Genomic DNA, 22,462 nt, shown 5'->3' with positions numbered 1-22,462 from the left:
TAAGTGTATGCTGGAGGTAGGGACACAGGTTGCTTTTAAGTTAAAAGACACAAGATTGCCCGTCCTCTCTCAGCAAAAGAATGAGCAAAGATTGTGAAGAAGTGAGAAAATGCTTAACTCTTTCATGTTTCAAATGCTTATCTACCGTTCTATCATATATGTTTAAGACTACGTTTAATATACTTTCCGTTATGATTACAGGGGGACTCTTCAGTAACAATCCCAAACAAACGTGTTATACGTAATCACCTTCCAAAATCAAATTATCCTTTATCAACACGAAATCTGCCACATCTACAAAAACACTGAATAAATAGCAAACAGTAGTCACCTCCTACCAATATCCTGTTCTTTTCAGAGTAACTTACGTAAGGAAATAAAGAACCAGGATGGCTTCCCAATGTCCTTTGTCCCAGCTCTGCCAGAGGCGATGCCCAGTGATGCTCCCACATCTCTTTCCCCAACTGTGACAGCTGCTCCATCATCTCTACATTATCCTTAGCTAAGATAACCCAGGTTTCACAATGAAGCTATATTTACTCAACATAGCCTTAAAAAACGGACTGAAAATCTTTACACAGTTATATATATTTTTTGAATAAAATCTTCTTGTAGCCAGTATTTAACAGGTGAATTCACATGACTGGAACAGTAATATAAAGGGGTACAGTTCTTCTGGAAGGACATGCAGATAAAGGTGATATGTTTCATTTAATCTACACTTTACAGACCTTTTCACTCTCTGGGTTAGTCTATAGAGAACACTGATCTACTTTATGCCCAGCTGATGGTTAAAAGGGAAAGGAAGTGTGCTAAGCTGGAATAAGAACCTCAAATGAGGTGAGCTTGTGAAAAAGTCTGAGGACATCATCCACACCACTCCATCTGGTGCTACAGGAATGCAGAACGGCTCAGGAAATACAGCCAGTTCATAGGCTGTTTTGGCGAATTTGGTAAAATTTGGTCTGTCAGGGAGGGGACAGAGTAAACTCTACTCAGACCCTAAGCCATGAGGAGGAACCAATGGAGAATGTCAGGGTGGAGGGCACGCTGAAAGAGAATGACCACTTGAAAAGGCGTTTAGACGAGGTTCTTAGGGACATGGTTTAGTGTCAGAGTTAGGTTATGGTTGGACTTGATGATCCTGAGGGTCTCTTCTAACTGAAATGATTCTATGATTAAACTACACAGCTAGAATAGGCAAATGGACTTACACATTCATATAAATGCATTAAAGTAAGGCATCCTGGAAAGCTGGTCCGGTAGGGAAAAGAAAAATGAAGTAAGTTGCAGTTCAGAAAAAAGACAAAGGCCAATGTGAAAGCTTGCCTGCGAGGGAACAGGCACAGCCATGGTAGGGATCAGCTGCAATAATACCAGGGATCAGCTGAGCTCGGTCAGAAGCTGTTCACTGCCCTCAAACAAACAAACAAGTGTGAACTAGGTCAGGTTCCTGAGGATTAGCAGAAGATTGCAGCACAAGCATGGAAAAATCAGAATTAACAACGGGTATTAAAGGTAACAAAAGATCCTTCTGCAAATGTCGTAAAAACCAGACGCTCTCCTCGCTCCCACCCCAGTGCCCTGAAAATTGGCCCAAGTTGGCACCACCCGGTCCCTGAGCGGATCAGCTGCAGTCCCAGGAGGGTTACAATTAGCAGTTTAAAAAAAAGGCAAGAATCTCAGGCCTCACAGTCCTCTTTGGGGAAATTGTTGCCAAGGATAAGCCAGCTATTTTGAAATTGTCTGTCCTAATGAATCCTGGCTCTAGCAAATTTATAGAAACTGATCTTGATGTGCCCAGAATGAGCATTTCTGAGACCTCATGGAGGAAATGCAACTTACCAGCAAACACTCTGCCTATCCTTATAACAGCTCTATTTATTTTTATTATTTCTTTAAGATGGTGCTTATGGAAATACAGGCCCATCAGCTTATTTTTGATTCGCATAAAAATATTGGAACAAATAATTATCCAGCATATAACAACAACTGCCACAGATAACAAAACAAAAACTTGAAATGCATCATCTTTCTTTCTGTAATAGATTGATGGACTCTGGGAAAGAAAACAAAGAACGGTAGCCTCATTTTAGAATAACTTGTTTCCTTGAGGACAAAAATCCTAAAAATGCTCAGCACCGTGAATCCGAAATGACATCTAAATGACTTTCTTAATAATTAAATTATATTGCATCAAATAGCACATGCCTTCAGCAGTTTGATTCGTATGTGCACAGTCTAACCACGAGTAAGTGGGTAAGCAAAGATTAGCTGGAGCTGCCATTAAACATATAGTATGCTTAGCACTGAAGAGAACCTCTGAAATGGAATAGAGCTTTTTGCTTTATGATTCTCTCTGGACCTGATTCACCACTGTTTTATTACTGACTTCTGTTATTGTATCTGAATACAATTTGATTTTATGAGCTCTTAAATATTACCTTTATAAACATTTCATGGGATGTTGACTCTCTATCTGCAAATTGCTTATTTGCTTATTTTATCTGTTCATTGATGCCATTGCAATAGCTTATTTTTGCATTAACTTCTTTGTTGAGTCTAGTTTATCTTCTGAGAAAATCCTGGGATGGAATTTTTAATAAGAAACACTTAAAAAAATATATAACTGTAACTGGTGAAGACATTTTCCCTTACAGTGCTCTGTTTGCAGTATAATTCAATCAGGGAGTTTATGCCAGTCACTGTGAGATTTCAAGAAAAGTATTTTGTTTATCATTTAATCAATATGATTTGAGCAACCCAGAAAAAATTTTAAATACTAGGCTAAATTCTGTACACACTTCCTGCAACTTTAGCCAAGTTTCAGACTTTTGTTCAATAAACGCTCTCCACGCGTAATTTCTTTCGCTCCTTACTGTGCAAACTCAACACCAATAAAAACCTGCGGCTGACCTTCACCTATACAATAAATATTAACTTGTTTTCAAGTAATGCAAGAAGAAAATTACTGCGTTGGGAGAAAATACAACAGGATCATTAGGCTCCTCTGATCAACCTACTTCACACGTTAGCGCTAATTGATAGCTGAATCTGTATATCCACCACTTCTACTGCAAACCTGAAAGCTTACATTCCACAAAGCACATACTCCAATTTTACAGAACTAAAGCCTGAGAACTCTGTGTATTTAACTTCTGGAAACACATCAGATGATTATTTCACTCATAGTAAATATTTAATACTTGCAAAACCAAGTGCAAATTGATAATATGTTTCATTATTATTAAGTTTGCCCCTTGGAAACACCAGCCCTCAGGGTCAAATGAAATTTCATAATCCTTCTAAAGTTCTTTCATGGTTACTTGCAATATTTACATTTACCTGTGAAATTCATCTCACTAGGAAAGAAAGACAGGCATCTTTCAAAGTCTTGAGATAAGACAATTTAAGCAGAGACATATTTTGCCCTGTTCCTCATCAAAGCACTTAAAATTGGAAAGTTTATGCTTTCATACCAGATTTGCAGAGTATTTACATTTAAATAAGCTTTAAAGAAGGCAAGATACATGATCTAAAAACAAAAATGAATAAAAAGCAGCCATTTTCCTATAAATGCTACAATTAATCATTATGATGAACAGATAGAAAGCAATCCATCTTATCATACCATAGAGCTGATGTAGCTCTTCCTTTCATACACCACAGAAGTTAATTATTATGAGCAGATGTGCTTAGATTACATGAAAATTTATACTCCATGAAACTAGGCACTGAAGATATTTACTTATTTTAAAGCACAAATGTATTCCCTGTTTGTCTGGAGGTTTGCTCACGTGCAACTTCACCAGAAACATCGCCCACACAATCTTGCAGGCAGGGATTTTTATGGGTTCTACTAACAAGTCATTTTAAAGTGGTGGTGAAAAAGCACATGCTGGTCAAAGCAACTTGTCGCAAACACTGTGTCTGATTTGCCCTACAAATTCCCCAGCGTGCTGCAAACAACAGCTGCCACGACCGGATCACATGCTCTGGGGGTTAGAATACAACAGAAGAACTAACTCAGAATCACAGACTCACAGAATGGTTGGGGTTGGAAGGGACCTCTGGGGATCATCCAGTCCAACTCACCTGCTAAAGCAGGTTCACAGAGCAGATCACACAGGAAGGTGTCCAGGTGGGTTTTGAACATCTCCAGAGAAGTGCGGGAATGTGCGGTTCCAGCTAAACGGCCTTGGACAGGTTATACAGAAGCATGTTTTTAATGAGTGTAAGGAGTTGTAGCACAGGCCAGTGAGAATGGTATCTTGGGCTAGAAAACCACCCCCATATGCATGATGTGTGCATGTTGGGCCTGGGCATGTGAATGAGTGGGTCAGAACCCAGCCCACAAGATATGCATGGGAACGCGACTGAAAACAGACACGAGGGTGGTGTGTTTGGAATACAATTATTGAAAAACACCCTGTCTAACTTCTTGGTCCAGGCCCATATCTGGAAGCCTATAAATTGAAAACTGTTCATAAAAGTCAGCTCAGCTCTGCCTGGCTCTGCTCTCGCTGCTAACTAGAACTTTGTGTCTGCGTATCTGTCTGTGTCTGTACGTGTTGTTCCTCATCGCTGCAGAGAAGGAGACTCCACAGCCTCTCTGGGCAGCCTGGTCCAGGGCTCTGGCACCTCAAAGGAGAGAAGTTTCTCCTCATATTCAGATGGAACCTCCTGTGCTTCAGTCTGTGCCCATTGCCCCTCATCTTGTCGTTGGGCACCACTGACAGGAGTCTGGTCCATCCTCTTAACACCCACCCTTGATCTCTCTGAGTTTCTCCTCTCTCATGAGTTCACATCTGCATGTAGCTGCTCAGTTCTACAGACCAATTTCCACTTGATTTTCTCGAATACCATTAACAAGTGCCTATTACTAAGATGCCCTCCCAGAGCATAAGGGATGCAATGCGGCAGCAGCGAAGGCTGGTGTGCAGCAAGGGCAGAGGCTGTGGAAGCCCATGGATTCCTACCACACAGCAGTGGCTGGGAGTGCTGCCCTCTCCCGTCACACGTCCCCTGAGGACCTGCTGATCTACTTCAGCCTGAATTAAACAAATGCTGAAGTCGATGGCCCTCGATGAGCCTATTACATTTAAATAGGTCGGTTAGATTCCCTCATACTGTGTACCTCCAGGTCAGGCGTTTCCTTTGCCTACACAAAGACCAGGATAAAAACAAAGATACAGAAAGTTAATATCCAAAAGGCAGTAGAAAAGAGATAACTTGAAAAAATTTCACTCACCCTGAGGCACACACCAAATAAAACATAAACGATTGCAGAACTGAAACTACAGTGAACTGACAAGTAGGAACAATAGTACTGACCAGAACTGACCAGAAAAAGTGGTAAAAAGTAACATTACCCATGAGGCTTCACATCCAAGATCCAAATTTGACATTACAAAATATCCTACTTCGGGAAAACTCCGTCAAATATCAGAATATATTATTCGAAACTTTCCTTATTTCACAAAGCAAATATCAGCAATCCTTTAATAAATGATGCATGCACCAGGCAAAACCAGCGGCTGTCAGGAAAAAAATTGACTTTAGAAAAATCTTTGTTAGAAGGTGACATTTTTTTCATTTCTATCTATTGCCATCAAAGCATAGAGATGGCTTTTTCTTGTGTAGTAATTTTATTCCAGTGGAATTCCAATTTTTTGGATGAAGTTTCTCTTGATTTATTATAATATAAAGAAGATGGAATCTTCTCCTGAGTCTTTTGAGAAGCAAATCAATGACAATACTGCTAATGAAAGGGGAGAAGGGGTGTTTCCAACAGGAAAAATGCTCGGAAGTATTACTGCTGCAATCATCAGACTTTTTAGAAACCGCCAAACACACTGCTCAGTACTTCTGAACATATTTAGAAACAGTGCCAACAGAAAAGAGCAGCACTGGACAGTAAAGCAAATGTAATATTGACCATTTCACAGTTACCTGATGTATTCTCTCAAGTGCAAGCACTTCATAAGTATCCCCGTCACTTCCAGTTACTCCACTGTCACTTTGCTGCACCCATTTGAAAGAAAGATGCTGGGAATTTTGAAAGGTAGTGTGAGTCAAGGTTATTCATTTATTCTGAAATTGAAAACTCATGTCTAAAACCTCTACTGCAGACATAAAGCTATTTGAGTAACATAAATATACAAATTCAGATTCAACGAACATGACATCAGGATTCCTTTTGCACCTCTGTGGTTTGTCACATTTAACAAATCTTGTGCCTGAAGATTTCTGGTAAGCCACCCTGATGAGCTCTGCCATTTAGGATGCAAATATTCATGTTGAGTATTAGCGCTTAATTATTCAAAGAAACCTGGTTCATAATTTCCAGCAAGAAGTGCTTTCTAACTAACGCAGAACAAGGGAAAATTCAAACTGCAACATTTACCAAGCTCCTCCGCTGGAAATTCCCCAGGCAATCCAAACCTCAGCAGTCTGACAATGAACAATATCTACTATAAATCAAACTCCGCATTTCTTTCAACATCTCCCTTTTACCTTTTTTTTTAGGGGGGCGGGCAGTGAGGGGTGGGGGTTGCGGTCCAAAAAACTGATGGAGTCCTTTAATATTTCATTGATTTAAGCAGGATCAGCATTTCAACCCGGAACCATCCATTTCTTCAGCTAGGTAAAATAAATATCAAACTAAGGCCCTTTGGTACTACTGTACTGTAAGAACAAACGACTGGTATTTATCCTTCCAGTTAATGACTCCGGAATTCCTCACAATTTGGTATTCCATTTAACTCTGATCATTATGGCCAAGGCATTTTCTGGTAAAGAAAAATGTCTCCAGTGTTTTCCTGATAACTAATAGTATAAAAGCTTTTTAATAAACTTATTTTTAGTCATGCTTCAAGGTTTCCTTCTTGCAGTGTCTATTTGAAAAAAAGTTCTCCTTAAGGCCATTTTCCAGAGAACCTGGATCTTATCCTGCTCAGCACAGATGAATTTTTAACGATTTCCCTGTGAACCACAGCAGCTTTGGCATGAATTGTCTTTGGATTTGTAAACAGCACAACCGTGGCAAGGAGGAAATTAAAATTTTATAAAAGCAAAAGTAGATCTAAATCAGTACTGAATGGGACTGCCTGCAAGATGGGACATGAAAGTGTTATATAAAATGGCAAACAAAAAAGGAGAGCAAACGGGACTCAAATGTCTCAAGAAAAAAGGATGATTCAATTAAATTGAAAATCATCAAGAAACTAAAATAGTTTGCTCACTGCAGGGTTAACCCATCAAACTGAGGTATGCCAGACACAGACAGAGACCAAAAGATTGGAAGGAACATGAAAAAATCAGATATTTTTACAGCTAGTTACAGTGACAGTTACATGAGCTCACATAAAATATTAAGAATTATAAACCCTCATGTTTCAAGGTTCTAAGTCAATGAAACACAGAGCTTTAGGATGAAATGGCTCCTCTATTTCTGATAAGGAGCACAAGAGGCTGTGTGATCAGTTCTGCTTACAACCCATCCGCGGCCACAGAAAAGATTTCTTGTTATAGTTTATAACATCCTTTGCACAAACCATGAAGCATGACCACCCAGGCCTGCTGTTCACATAATAAACATTTCCCAAGATTTGTACAAAAAGTCTGAATCAACTGTTCATAACTAGGATTTTAAATCACAGGAAGCTGGTGCTAAAAACAAGTCATAATTGGAAGGGCCTGTCTCCAGTTTGAGGGAGAGATTGCTCTTCATTATGTCCCTCATTATGTCTTTCATCCTCTTGAGTAAGTCTCAGCACAGTTTGGTTCTTCTTGGACTTCTTTCATCTACTATACTCTGTTTAATGACAATCCATCATCTAAAAAAAAGACCCCAAAAACGACTTTCACCAACGATAGTTGCTTAGATCATACAGACTATACACTAGATGAAAGAAATCTTAGGAGGACCAAAGAGAGCTGAACTTAATCAGAGGGATGAAAGACAAAATGAAAATCTATCTACCCTTACATTTAAAAAGGAATTTCCTTCAGATAAGATGATCTCGACTCTCCCTCTGTACCTGTTAAATATGGTGCGAGTACTGTCAGATCATTTGAGACTTTTATGATTGAGATGCTCTAGTGACTCCTGTAAATTGTACACATTTGGATGGTGCTGTCTTTGACTTTGAGGTGATCAGGCCATTTCCTATTGATCTAAACCCTCCTTGCCCCACTTCTTCCCTCCTTCCTCCTAATCAAGGCAGAAATACATAGCCTGGAAAGCTTTGATGTTCCTCTGCTTTACTTTTCATTATTTTGATCTTTTAACAATCCCTCTATTGGTACATGCTTGTAGTATACATTTTCAGTGTTTATGCCTTCTGGCTTCAAAAGACTTTTCCACTTGATCAAGGCTTTATTTTTCCCACAAAACAAATGCTGTGTGTAGTACTACAATGCCGATATTTGTTTTATTTATCAGATAGGAACAGTATTTAGTTAAGCTAGAAAACCTGCTTATTTCCTTATACAAGGTGGAATATACTGTCATGTTTTTGAAGGAAATCAAATATATGGAATTTATCCGATGCAGTCTTCATCATCTTTATTTTAAGGGAAGTCTACAGACTACTGAGTTGCCTTTGGACAAAATGTTGTGCTGCAGATTGCTGTCAGGACAAATTCTCTAAGAGTCTCTTCAATTTTTATGTTGCTGGCATAAGGCTACAGTGACAGAAATGAGTTGGAGTCTCTCTTGCTGTTAGTTAGTGTCTATAAAGTAATGTCACACCAATTCTCCTATCAACTATGAAATACTCTTACAGCAGCTATACCTGAGGTGGAAGCCGGGCCAGACCTGGACTGAACTACAGTAGCACTGTGTGAAGCATCTTGTGATGCCTGCTGACATCTCCCGTGAAAAAAGGAGGGCAGTCCACCATCACTCTTTTCTGAACAACCTGTCACTGCAAAATCGGTATCAATCTTTCTTCCCCTTGTCCTATCAACTAAGACCCAAGGAAAGAAAAATGGGTCCATAGGAACACATTACCTGGAGATCAGTGGGATGTAATACAATATGAGGATGAATTTCCATTCCCCAAACCAGCACCCAGCAGCAGACTCCGGTACAGCCATGCACATATTTACACAGACAACTCAGGTTTTAAGAAATTGGCCCAGGAATATTTCTATATGAGCAGGTGATTTTATTTCTCATAAATTAAACTGCAGAAATCTCTCAGGCAGACATGAAATGCTCAGAAAGATTGATCCATCACATCTCACATAGCCTCAATCTATCCTTTCCCCTCTCCTCCTGCTCCCAGTCAATTGTAATGTTCCAAAACTGAAATAAATCCCACAGAAAGTCTGTCTGGGAGAAGATATCTTCCTCATGCCACTAGAGCAGGAAAGGCTAAGAATGCGGCTTTTCCAAAAGGAGATGAGTTTTGTATTATTGTCTCCTCCTCCTTAATTTTTCTTTGTTTTCCCCTTTGTGAAATATTGTCACACATTTTTGCATGAAGCTAATCTACTAGCAAATCCAATCCACAATTAAACCCAGGCTTTGGCAAATAATTTAAAGATCAAAGCCTACAGGTAAACTGCTAGAAATTAGATACAAACAGTACAGACTCAGGTAATAAAACATCCATACTGTGATGATAAATCTCTCAAATCAAAAACTCCCGTGTGCAGATATATATAGTTCACCAAGACGGAAGATAAGTTTCAAATGTAAAATCGGGTAAACTTCCATGAAGTTAAAGAAATTTTCATTTAGGAGCTTAGACTCCTAAATACTTTGTTTCTGTTAATAAATCTAGGTATTTTGAGAAAAGACTCCTATCTATTCTGAATTTGTAAGCAAATCAGGAATTGGAATTACAAGAAAATTTTGACATTTTTGTTTGACCTTAATTGTTTGTAATGATTTACAGTGGCAGAAAGTACTATGGAACAAAAAAGGGAGGATTACCTGTTAAAAATATTATATTTGAGGAAGCAAATTTCAGGAACTCGGAGATCAGAAGAAATATGTAAAGTACATGATTTTACGATGTACATTTTTTACAACAGTGTAATGCTGCTAGCGTGTAGTCCATAACTCTTAATTCCAGACTTACCTCTTGAATAACACTGCCCATCTTTCTACATATGTGAGTGCTGCACATTTTTGTCTTTAACAAAAATTTCACGTTTCTGATTTCAGAGCATGCTTGAATCTATCCATCTTGTGGTCTTGGCCCACCCTTCAAAGTACTCACAATTTGCAATTACCTAGACGCGTTACAGATGTACTCCCTATTTCATTATACCCACTGTCAGTGAAAATACACAAGACAGTCAAGAGTACGTGTGCCCCACGGGCAGCCATCTGAAACAGCCTGCCTGCTTGACAGCAAACAACTGATAGCAGAGCTTTGAGTTTTTTTCAACAAGTTGCACAACCACCTCATCCTGCATTTCTGTAGGTCACACTTTCTTACTGCACATGGGAGAATGTCACGTTGGACTGGACTCGATGTCCTCCTAAAGTCAAGGGAATATTATCTGTGCCACTTTCTGCTTACCTTATTGCCTAACCTCCAGCCCACTGCCTCGTCAAGGAAAGAAATCAGATTACCAAGAACAAATAATAGTAAATCAATTCTGGTTCGGTTGTTTCTTATCACCGTATTACTCTCCATGTGTTTATGAGCTAAAATTCACATTATCAGTGACAAGAAAATGACAACACAAATAACAGGTACTTTATGAATTTGCAATACAATGTAGAATGGTTACATGCTTAAAGTGTTGGTGAAGCCCCAGGCAGACATGGCTGATAACAGACTCAAGCTCTCCATCCTGGAAAGCCAAACCCCAGAACCTCAATTCTCATCCTAGAGAGAATTTGCTTCGCAAACTTTCCTTTCAAAGGTATCGCAAACAAGACTCAGCTCCTGTCCTTACCCTGGTAATTATTTTTCCCTCCATTATTTGCTATCAATGCCACCAGCTGCCAGGCAAGTGTTTTCCAGACCACAAAGCCAGCTGGAACCACTCAAGTTCAGCTCCCTGTGCTCCCATTTGTGTCCCTGCAACCACCCATTTCCCTAGACTAATTTCATCAGAAAAAAACCACTGACAAACCTAATGGACCCCCAGCATCACTCAGAATAAGGCTCAAGGGTGCCAGTGTCCTACTACGCAAAGTTAATCTTGGAGGGAGCTCCTGATGACAGCTAAGCCACTATCAGCTGCACAGATTTATACACCGGACTGTGCTGCAGAGCATTGCTCATAAAATATCAACATCGAACTGAAGCAGTCTGTGCCTTCACCATGTTTACTCTCATATATATATTCATTGTAAACTTTAGGCTAGCACATTGCCTCTAGCCAGTAAATTATAACAAGATTCTAATACGTACCTCCTGAAATTGGTACTTCAGGGCAAAAGCATTCTGCAACTGAAATTATAACGAATGCATCTGTTAATTTAGCTAATCAGCAGTTATATTAACTACTTACAAAACAGAGGATAAGAACTGTTGCGTGACTATGTTATGAGCAAAAAAAATTGTAACACTGATGCTTTTTTGATGGCATGGCTCATCATAAAAAGGTTACCATAAAATAATTCCAGCAGAAACAACAGTAATGTGTATTGCCATTGCTGTGTTATAGATTGATAATACACTAGATAACACAGCTAAAGGATGCCTGTTTGAAATATTTGTGTAGATGCAATGTTAACAGATAATACCAAAATTCATCCTTTCATCTTCATATGTAAAACATTAACTTAGTCATTATCTTATTGCAAATTGTTTGTAATCACAGTTCTGCCTATATTTTAGAAGAGGCTTTACTGGAACTATCACTGCATTTAGACACACTCAGAAAACTTAGGTAGCAGATTGTTACAATTTTTGTTCTCATAATGATAAGTTTTTCGTCTGCATCTCAGTCTAAAACCGATCTTGTCTGCTATACTCCTATAGCTTTCACATAAGCTCCAGAGCAAAAGCCAGAAACCTGCAACGAAGGAGACAGGAATCTTAAATTGCTCGAGTCCGGTGCTGCCTGCCTTCTACTTTTTCAATGTCACTTCATACATCAACTTTTCAACTGAAACGGATTATATTTAACACCAACCATCTTCGCAAAGCCCACGTGGTGTGAATTTACAGCACAGTTGCAGAAGGAAAGGAATACATCATATGCGGTCTGATAGTAGAGCATACCAAAAGAAATATCCTACTGAGATGCTCAATGAGGATATCGAGCATCGATCCACCCCGTGACCGCAGGTGTGCCAAGGAGGATGCACTTCTTCAAAGCGGAGCAGTGGTTTCTCATTACTGCATTGGTGGGTTTGTTGTTTTCCTGTACATAAATCAATAAATTATACTCTAAGAATATTTGATGATTTGTGTCACAGCGTTTCTGTATTCTTGCAATGGGGAGCTACAGCTCCAAGATGGACTTACTGGGGGAGATATGGTCAAATCACAGTTACCAAGTGTCAGGAACAGGAAAAATAAGACATGACACGTTCCATTGCTGCAGCTTCTCCTTGCTTTTGGAAAGTAACTACTTTTTTCATAAGCACGTTGTCAGTGTATTTCCAAGACTAGTTTTTAAAGCAGAGTGTCATTACATCAGCCTGGTCTTTAATACACATCTATTTACTTTATCAATGGCTTTTGAAGCAGCCTTCAAAGACACTTGCTTAAAACAGGCTTTCCATCCACTAATTAAACCTTAACAATCCCTTGTAATGAGCAACACATTTTTTCCCCCAAAATGTAAATGTCTAAGGTGGCTGCTCATGTCAGCACTGAAGGGAGAGGTCATTTCTGAAGGATCCTCCATCACAAACATCAGAGAACAGCAAAGCCACTGAAGGGCATCCAAAGCAGAAGCAATTTTCTCACAGTCTTGACACCTTCTAGTAAATTAGTCACTTGTCGAGGAAAATGACAGCTATATAGCAATAAAAAAGCTTGTAAAGCTCTTCATTTACTGTTAGAAATGTCTGTGTCACTGTCAAGCAACAGTAACATCCCCATCCTGTTTTACTCGAGTGTCCTATCTCAGGGGCTTTTTGCAAATCACATCTTAATGAAGTTTAAGTAACAACTGTATTTCTTAGGTCTAAATGCTACTTTTCTCTTACCTCCACGACTGTTTTCTAAGTTAGTCCACTAAAGCTGATATACAAAACGAAAGGCTATTGTAATTAGTGTAATATCATTCCAGAATAAAGCCATTGAAACTGCAGCTTCAGGCAGCTGTCATCTCTTTGGCTATTCTGCTTGTTATTCACATGCAAATTCCGATATGTACTGCACGTTACATAGTACGTTTATGTGCAATTTCAGTGAAAACACTCATGGAACAAGATCTGTATGTATCTATCTCAGAATCAAATCTAGAGAAAGAATGAAGCTTGAAAGTAATTTCAGACCTAATTTTCCTCCCTCAACACAGTCATCATTCTTATAGGTACACATAAACATGTGCTTGCTTTCTTTAGAAATAATTTATATGAATTCAATGTTCTTATATAACTGGCTAGATATGCCAGTCTCTGAAAACTGAAGTCCTCTTATTTACACGACAGTCAGGATATGGAGAGCAAAAGAAAAAAAAATACTAAAACCAGACATTCTAAGGAAGAGCAACACTGATTATCTTCAGCGGTAAAAGGGTAATTGCTGTTACATGGTAAAAAAGAAATTGGGCAAATACACATAAATACTCTTTGGAGAATAAAGCACTTATTGGCTAAAGAAGCTGACATTATGCAAGCCAATTACTGCCTGGAAGGTGGTGATACCTTGAATGCAAACCCATTTGTAGGATGCCTGAACATTGCAGGAAAACGTCTATCTATAACATCTGGTGTTCTTCCACTGATGGCACGGATTCCCCTGAAAAGATCCATGGACTCACAGAATCGTACAATACAACTTAGAACGGAAGGGATCTCTGAAGTTCCAATGCCTGCTCTAAGTGGGACTGACCACAAGTTAGAAACTGCTCAAGACCTTATTCAGTTGAGTCTTCAGTATCTCCAAGGAATCTACAATCTCTCTGGGCAATCTGGGAACTTCCCTCACCACAGCCTATGACTGTTATCTTCTGTTATTTCACTGTGCACCTCTGAGAAGAGTGTGGCTCATCTTCTCTGTGAACCCCACTCCCATTAAACACTTCTCCAGGCTGAACAAGCCCAAATTCACAGCCTCACCTTACCTATTATCTCAAAAATATCTCCAAAGATGAAGAATGAGAGGAAGTGTCGAGGTTTATAAGGTGAAAAGACCCTGCAAGGTCTTTGAGCAAACACCACCCTTGGCTGAACGGCTGGTCCCTGACAACATAGTGACCCAGCACCTCTTCACACATGCTGCTGCTACTCTTGAAGAGCTCAAGTAGAGCAAGGTGAGGTATCAAAAGCAGCTTTTTGAAATCTTCCCTTACTAAACACTTCTATAGGTAAGATACAGACTCGTTGAAAATCCAGCAGAGTGTTTTTCAGAAGTGACACGGTCAGTTAGCAGCTTGGTTTCAGCTGCCCTCTCCATGCAGGTCACTCCATTTGTTCATTGGAAATATCTTGAAAATCATCTTCCATGGGTTTCATCTGAGAACTCATTTTCCTGAAACCCCTCTCATCCTCAGTAATAGGTAGCAGATTGGTTCTATCAACTACATTTACTTATGAAAACCAAAGCTGTTACAAAACCCACAGCTAATTACAAAAAGTGAACATGGCACTGAAATAGATTTTGCTTAAACCCATCAGACTATGAGATTCCTTTTCCATGATTACTCCAGAACAGCACATACCCTATGTAACTGTTGGAGGGCTCTCCACAGAGTAAAAATAAGCGTGGTACTCTTCTATTATACTTTGAATTCTGTCAGAGTAAGATTAATAGAAAGTTCATGCACCTACTGGAGCATAAAGATTACCATCCCTTCACACAGAGACTGAGGAATACATTTTAGGACATCTCAATTTACAGAATTCTCTTTGAAAACTTCATGGAAAGGCTTGTGGTCAAAACCTAGTTAAAGATATTTATTCCTTTGAGCTTTAGTTTAAAAAACATTTCTTCTTTCAGATACAGCCCACATACTGTCAGGATTCTTCTTTCTTTTCCTTTGTTTCCAGGTTATATAAGAAATGCACTTCATCTTTAAAGACTAGTTTCTACCTTTGTGAAGGAATAAATTATTATGTTAAGTTTCTTCGGTTAACATACCTGTATAGTAATTCTTTTTTCAATAAAAATAACCTTTTGTTAAAGGTTTCATTAGATGTCCCAGGAGACTGATAACAGCCAAATCTCCAGCCATCTACAGGAGTCACTACAGACTCTGATCACATACTCTAAACAGTGAAATTCGCTGTAATTTCCAAGCGCTTAATCACGCCAAGGGCAGGAGCCCAAAGCCTTTACCCACACTGAATTTCTCCAATAGTCTTAGTGAAAATTTGGCTTCAGGCAAATTGTTACTAAAATTTAAAATCAAGAGGAAATTATCCTTTCCATTTTTAGCAGCAAGAAAGGGTTACTTCATAGAGGCCTATAGATAGATTCTTTTAAAGCCCATGTCCTTCACCTTTAGGCAGAAGAGCAGGTTATTGTAAAGATACTTGAATACCAAGCATAAATCCCCTCCTATACTCCAACCATACTATCATGCTACTAGTACTTTAACATCCAGCACAGGCGCAAAACTGTACAGTGGGTCCACTTCCCAAACACTTTAAGTGCTTCAGTCACTTAGTTTCCAAACTAGCTACTGTAAAAGAGTGAAGATCCTACTTAAATGCCACATTCCAACATCTTAAATATTTGGGGGCTGCATGGAGAAAGCTTACCCCTCGACTGCAGGCCGTGTCCACATGCCTCATTCTGTCCCGGCACACCCTGTCTCACCGAATCCGGCACCAGCACACAGTGACCCCAGCGGTGGGTCTTCCACCTGCAAGAGGAAAACGTTAACAATTCAGTGGTTAAAACTGGAAAACAGGCAACAGAAGCAAGAACGTTAGTTACAAATTATGATTTGACAGCTCGTTGAACATGAGCCAGCAGTGTACCCGGGTGGCCAAAAAGGCCACCAGCATCCTGGCTTGTATCAGGAATAGTGTGGCCAGCAGGACTAGAGAAGTGATTGTGCCACTGTGCTCGGCACTGGTGAGGCCGCACCTTGAATCCTGTGTTCAGTTTTGGGCCCCTCATCATAAAAAGGACATTGAAATACTGGAGTGAGTGCAGAGGAGGCGACAAAGCTGGTGAGGGGCCTGGAGCACAAGTCTGCTGGGAGCGGTTGAGGGAACTGGGGGGTTCAGCCTGGAGAACAGGAGCTGAGGGGAGACCTGATCGCTGTCTGCAACTGCCTGAGAGGAGCTTGGAGCATGGAGGGGGTTGGTCTCTTCTCCCAAGTAGCAACTGATAGGACAAGAGGAAATGGCCTCAAGTTGTGCCAGGGGAGGTTTAGATTGGATATTAGGAAAAATTCTTCACAGAAAGGGTTGTCAGGCATTGGACCAGGCTGCCCAGGGCAGTGGTGGAGTCACCATCCCTGGAGGGGTTTAAAAGGCGTTTAGACGAGGTTCTTAGGGACATGGTTTAGTGCTAGAGTGAGGTTATGGTTGAACTCGATGATCCTGAGGGTCTCTTCCAACTGAAATGATTCTATTCTATTCCTATTCCATTTCTATTCCTATTCCATTTCTATTCCTATTCTATTCTAATTCTATTCTATTCTATTCTACTCTATTCTGTATCCTGTGGAGACTTAAGGAGAAATAGAGGGAAAAGGTTTTAATTATTCCTGAAATAAGCATTGTGAACTGAAATGCAGATGCAAGGTTCACCTTCTAGAAAGCCACACCATCCTCCAATGAAGTTTCCCTTTCTCATATTTCATAGGGCATGGTTCAAAGTCACCAAAAATACACAAGAAAAATCTTCAGTGGGCTTTGAACAGGAGAACACAGCTTTCCATGGCACCATGTGGGACAGAGCCTGGCAGAGCCAAGCGGTGCAACTCCTGCTTTGGCATCACCACATCCTACAGGATGTGTGGGCTGGAGATTTATATGCAAAGATATAATGCTTTTCTGTTTACTAATATTGTATAACAGATGGGTCACAGAATTTTAATGAAGAGCAGTGAGTAATCACCCTGCTGTACTATTTGTCTAATCAGAATTTTTTAAAGTGCATATTATTCACTGGAGTGAGAGCATCAGGGGAAAAGACAAGAGTTTCTGCAATAAGCATACAATTACGATGAAGGCAGTTGAGTGCTTGTGGTCCCAAAATAGCTTACATTGATTTTTAGAGACACTGAGGGGGGAGTTCCCAGTAATAGCTTCTTTAAACACACCATACCCTGAGGTTACTATTTCTAGGAGCTGTGTCTACTGGTGTTTTTTACGATTATGCCACATCTACTGAAATTTCCAATTTGAACTCTACTTTTACACGTTGCACAAGGTACATTATTTCTTTACAACACTGCATTTTCCAGTATTATGTTGTTTTCTGGTGAAAATTGTGCAGGATAATCACACAAGAGCCATTTCTGGACAAGTGGGTACCCAGTAGCAAGAGACTCATTCCAGGCTAACACTTTTTACCTATACACTGGGCAGATGGGAATATCTTCGCATTCTCTTTCCTCATACAAGGTGTCTGGGCATGCCTGTCCCCCATTGGCAGCATCCTGAACAATAATCCTGTACCGGGACTGCTTAACTGCAGTAGCATTGCCTGTAAAATAAAGAAAAAATCTGCACTCCAGACACAGTTGGCACCCTGAGTTAGTGATCTGGCTGTCTTGGTTAAAAACATGCTTTGTGTTTCATGTATAGTTTTAAATTATGAGCACTCTGGCACTACGCAAAGGGAAGGAATGGTATGTTGGATCAAAAGCTACCATTACTTGCTTTAAAATTACCAGTAGTTCAGCAGAACAGCACCTGGAAGGTTGATAAATCAAAGCCTAAGAGATGCATCAAAACCCGTCTATTTAACAGAACACCAAATCAGACAAGAAAATAAGTATAAGCAAATACTCAAACACCTGAACAGGAGGAAAAAAAAAATAAAGGCCAAAAAAACCCCAACCCAACCAAACCAAACCAAAAATCCCCACCAAACTGTCATAATGGAAAGTTTTGTTTCTGAAGACACATTTTGATGGTCTCGGGCTGCTACCAGTAGCACACCTTTATGGGTCTAGAAATTATAGATGATAATCTGCTGACAGGAGAACCACTGCAACAAGAGAGGCTAACTCTTTACTTAACCTGAGTCAATGCAAGATCAATCCATCTAGAAACACAGGCCACGAAATCTACAGTAGAGAATGCAGCATGAAAGACAAGGATAAGATTTATCTACATATCTCTATAGCCAAAGCAAACACAATTCTTGGCTGTGTAAGTGGTAAGTACAAACTGAGAGCTGGTTTAAATGCCGTGTATGGCATTAGTACTTCTTCACACTGCAGAAACAGATGACAGAAAATGGAAAAGGGATCTCGGCAGAACTCCATAAAGGATTCCAGACCAGGCAAACATCTTTTAACAGTGGACTTCATCAAATCTGTCCAAGAGAGGAAAGCAGCGTGTAAATTTGCCCACTTATGAGTATTATTTTCCAGCTCAAGATAAAGGTAAAGCTGCAGTATCAAGATTACAGCGCAATAGAGTAGAAGGAAAAAAATCAGAAGTCACACCATTAACACAAAGTATAAGTACAGATCCAGTAAAAATGATTGGCTCTAAAAATACCAAGTTCTACAAGCCTTCAGCTGTACACATGCTATGACTGTGAGATCCCCGCAAAGGGACTTTGGACCAGGCAGGAGGTTGCTCACCCCAGGTGTGACCCTGAGGCAGGACAGGGGTGTCTGGGGCGATCCCCCTTCTGCTCCTACCTGAGGCAGCTCCACAGCTTCCCACTGTCTCCTTTCAGACACCTGATTCAGCACCTCTAAAGCCTCACAGAGAGCCCTTTCTTAAAATCTAGACCAAGTCATTGCTGCTGTAAATTAAACTAAACCTTTTTTAATCTTCTGTCCACTAGATATTTAAAAAAAAAATCCCTATCATCTGGTGCATAACCTTTATGAAATTTCAAGGGCTTATATCCATTCTAAGCCTTCCCCTCTCTAAACTAAGCAAACACAGTTCTTCATAGGTCCTGTTCCATTGCCTTTCGCTGCCCACTTTCTCACAAGGCTCTGCCCAAGGAATCCCACGTGCAGCCTCCCCAGTGCACAGGACAGTAACACCTTTGGTCTTTCACACACAACGTGCCTGTGAGTTTGACAAGCCCAATATGAGTTTTAGCATTTCAAACTGTTGACTTCCTTTTGCAGTCCATTGTATCTTCAGAGGCACCTGAGACAGTACTGAGTTCTTTACATCCCATTCTGTCTTTGTGCAATCAATTCTTCCTTCCTGAGTCACATTTGGAGAAATTTTTCAATTATTTCAATATCATTTAATATATTGCCCATTGTGTTTGCTGCCTCTTTCAGCTCTGCACCACCCACTCATGTTATTATTCAAGCACGCAAGCTGTTCAGACAAACAGCACATAGAACTGCGGCAAGGAGTTTTCTGTAAGGCTCCCTTTGGCTCATGTCCCAGTTTAATTGTGAATAATGGACATCTTTCAGCCAGCTGACTGGGAGCAGCTTTGGAGAGAAGGACGTGGGTGTCCTGATGGACAAGCTGATGACAAGGCAGCAATGTGCTCCTGCAGCAAAGAAGGGCCGCAGCATCCTGGGCTGCATTAGGAAGAGCCTCATCAGCAGGTCCAGGGAGATGATACTTCCCTCTGCTCAGCACTGGTGAGACAACTGGATGTCGTGTCCAGTTCTGGACTTCCCAGGAGAAGGAGGACACAGGCACACTGGAGTCAGTCCAGTGAACAGCCACAAAGACTATTCAGGGACTGGAGCATCTGACACACAAGAAAAGACCAGGAAAGCTGGAACTCTTCAGCCTGGAGAGGAGAAGGCTCATGGCATCTTATCAATGTGCATCAATACCTGATGGTAGGCAGTAGACGGACTATTTTCATAGTCATATCCACTGTGTGATTTTTCAAGCAGCTGAGTACTCATTTAACAGTGATTTAATTCAAGTCACTGTTCCTCAGCTTCCTGATAAAAGTTTAATATGTCAAAAATCTACCACTTCCCTTAATTAGAGCAGCTATGCTGTCAGAAAAAAGAGATTAAATTTATTGGGCATGATTTGTTCGCAATAAATCCATACTGGCCAGTGTATTAGAATCTGATTCTTGAAATGTTTATATCTTGAGTAATAACTTGTTCTTGTGTTTTTCTACATAACAAAGATAGGATAAGAAATGTACAATTTCCTTGACCGTTCTTGGGGGGGAGGGATGGGGTGAGGGGCTGGGTGTTGGTTGGTTTGTTTGTTTTGGTATTAGTGAGTTTTAGTTAGTTCCTCAGGATTCTCACCGCAGAAGGAAGTTATTAGATGCTCTGGCATTACTTTATTACTTCCTTCTCTATTCACACCCCCCCACTGACATGGGAATATATCATTTATGGAAATACTTATTCTTTAGTCCATTCCTCTCCTGGCTGCAGACTGGGAACAACGGCAGCAACTGTACAGTTCCCACGTTGTGTTTCCCTCGTTTCTCAGAAAGTATCTCCTTACTTTTAATCCATTTATGTAGTTCATCTTATCTAATATCCTCCTATAGCTTAATTTGCACTCTCGGTTTCTTACATCTAATTTTTGTGAAACAATTTGGCAATCAAAAAGAAAGCAAGACTCTTAACAACTCTGATGATGAGAAAAGATGAAAAAAAGGCTTGTCTAGCTCTGTTTGGTATTTTCTCTTCATGGCCTGAAGCTTGAACGTGCAATCAGATACAGACCTACACATGCCGTGCTCCCCTGTGCTACTAGATTGCTATTAGAATAGTTTCAGGATAAAAAGTCCAGCAGGGCTTCAGCCCTTCGTACAGTCTTGGTAGCTTCCAGGTCTTCTGTCTGCATAGAACACGTTCCCAGGAGGCGTAGCTACCAATTCTCTCAGTTTGTTGAAAGTCTGCCTTTTTTGTTTTAAATGTCTTGCTGATATCGCCATCCTTCGCTTCTCCTAAGAATCGTGAACTCTATCACTTTGTGATGATTTTCATTCAAATTATCTACCACCATTAGAATCTTAGCCATTTCCTTCCTATTCATCAGTACCAAATCTAAATGAGCTTCCCACAGTAATTTTCTCCACCTCAAGAAACTAAATTATCCTCAACATTTATTGCACATTACTCAAACCCCATTTTCAAAATTGAATTTCCACATTGGCTTTTCTACAGCATTCCTTACAAATGTTAATGAACATAATTTTTAAATTGCTATAGCCTGATTTTCCAGAGTATTAGCATTATGTAGGACTTTCTTTTTAAAGCCGAACTTCAGCTGATGTCAAGCATGACTATGCTTGCCCCGTCCTGAAAAGATCAAACCTCAGGATCTCAAGACCATCTTAAATTCTATGTCCTTGACTTTGAAACTTAAATAATGTTTGAGAATTTCAGGGGTGCTTTATCTCAACTTCCAGTTGCGCCTCCCTGTCCCACCATTCTCCAGTGTCCTCTCCATTTGCACAGAGTCACTGGACTCGTCTATCAATCCACTCTTCTCATTCCTCTCTTGCTTTTGCATCTTTCCTTCCACTGCATTTGACATCCAGGGCTTCCCTGACACCCTGCCCAGGGCTTGGAAAGGTGCATCGCCATCCTCAGGTGAGGGGTGATATCCTTGTTCACTGCTGTAAGGTGTGATATATCTGGTCCAGCTTTTATGGGAAACATTTGGTTTCATCCTCTTTACTCATGACCAGAAGGAACAGTACAGTCTGGTCAACGCAGGCTCTGCGCACACAAATAATAAGCACAGCCTCTCCAAAATTTCTGTCACCAAAACCAGAGCTGTCTTCAGTATCTTTGTACAAATAAGAGCTTTTGAAGGGATAGGTCTTTAGCTTTGACCAGCTCTGCTTGGGTGTTCGTTTATGAGAGCTGAAAGTGGCAGATCCTTGACAGAAACTGCTTGACACAAGGTAGAGGTCACTAGAATTTCTTATCATGACATGCCATGAATTTCATCAGCCACTTACTCCATCTCGTTTCAAATCTGATTTAAGGCATGGGGAAATAAATAGGACAGTTACTACCTAATGTTTCATGTAAACTTGTTTACAGAATTAAGCAACAGTGCAATTTCTCACCTTCTCCCCAGACAACCAATGGCCAGAAGTGAAGAGGTACTTATAGGTACCATTTACTTCCAGGAGACAGATGAAAAAATGTTCTTTATTGTCAGGTGTTTGGTTTGTGGTTTTTTTTTACTCTCATCATTTTAAATCTATGCTGAGAGACCAGGTAGCACATCACTCATGCTGAAAAGGGGTAC

The 22,462-nt window shown here is 40.2% G+C and overlaps 1 protein-coding gene across 1 annotated transcript in view; it reads right to left on the bottom strand.

The window, feature by feature from the left end:
• The window catches only part of THSD7B (thrombospondin type 1 domain containing 7B), a 314,098-nt gene that overhangs the window by 116,156 nt on the left and 175,480 nt on the right, over positions 1-22,462 (bottom strand). The window contains exons 12-13 of the mRNA XM_065637807.1: positions 17,627-17,759; positions 15,857-15,960 (exon numbers count right to left, since the gene is read on the bottom strand). Coding sequence (XP_065493879.1) covers positions 15,857-15,960; positions 17,627-17,759 — 237 coding nt within the window. The remainder of the gene's footprint in view (positions 1-15,856; positions 15,961-17,626; positions 17,760-22,462) is intronic.

The sequence above is a fragment of the Caloenas nicobarica genome, chromosome 6, assembly GCF_036013445.1.
Source record: "Caloenas nicobarica isolate bCalNic1 chromosome 6, bCalNic1.hap1, whole genome shotgun sequence".
Classification (NCBI taxonomy): domain Eukaryota; kingdom Metazoa; phylum Chordata; class Aves; order Columbiformes; family Columbidae; genus Caloenas; species Caloenas nicobarica.
Note: the sequence above shows the minus strand (reverse complement) of the source record. Positions and strands in the feature narration are given on the sequence as shown.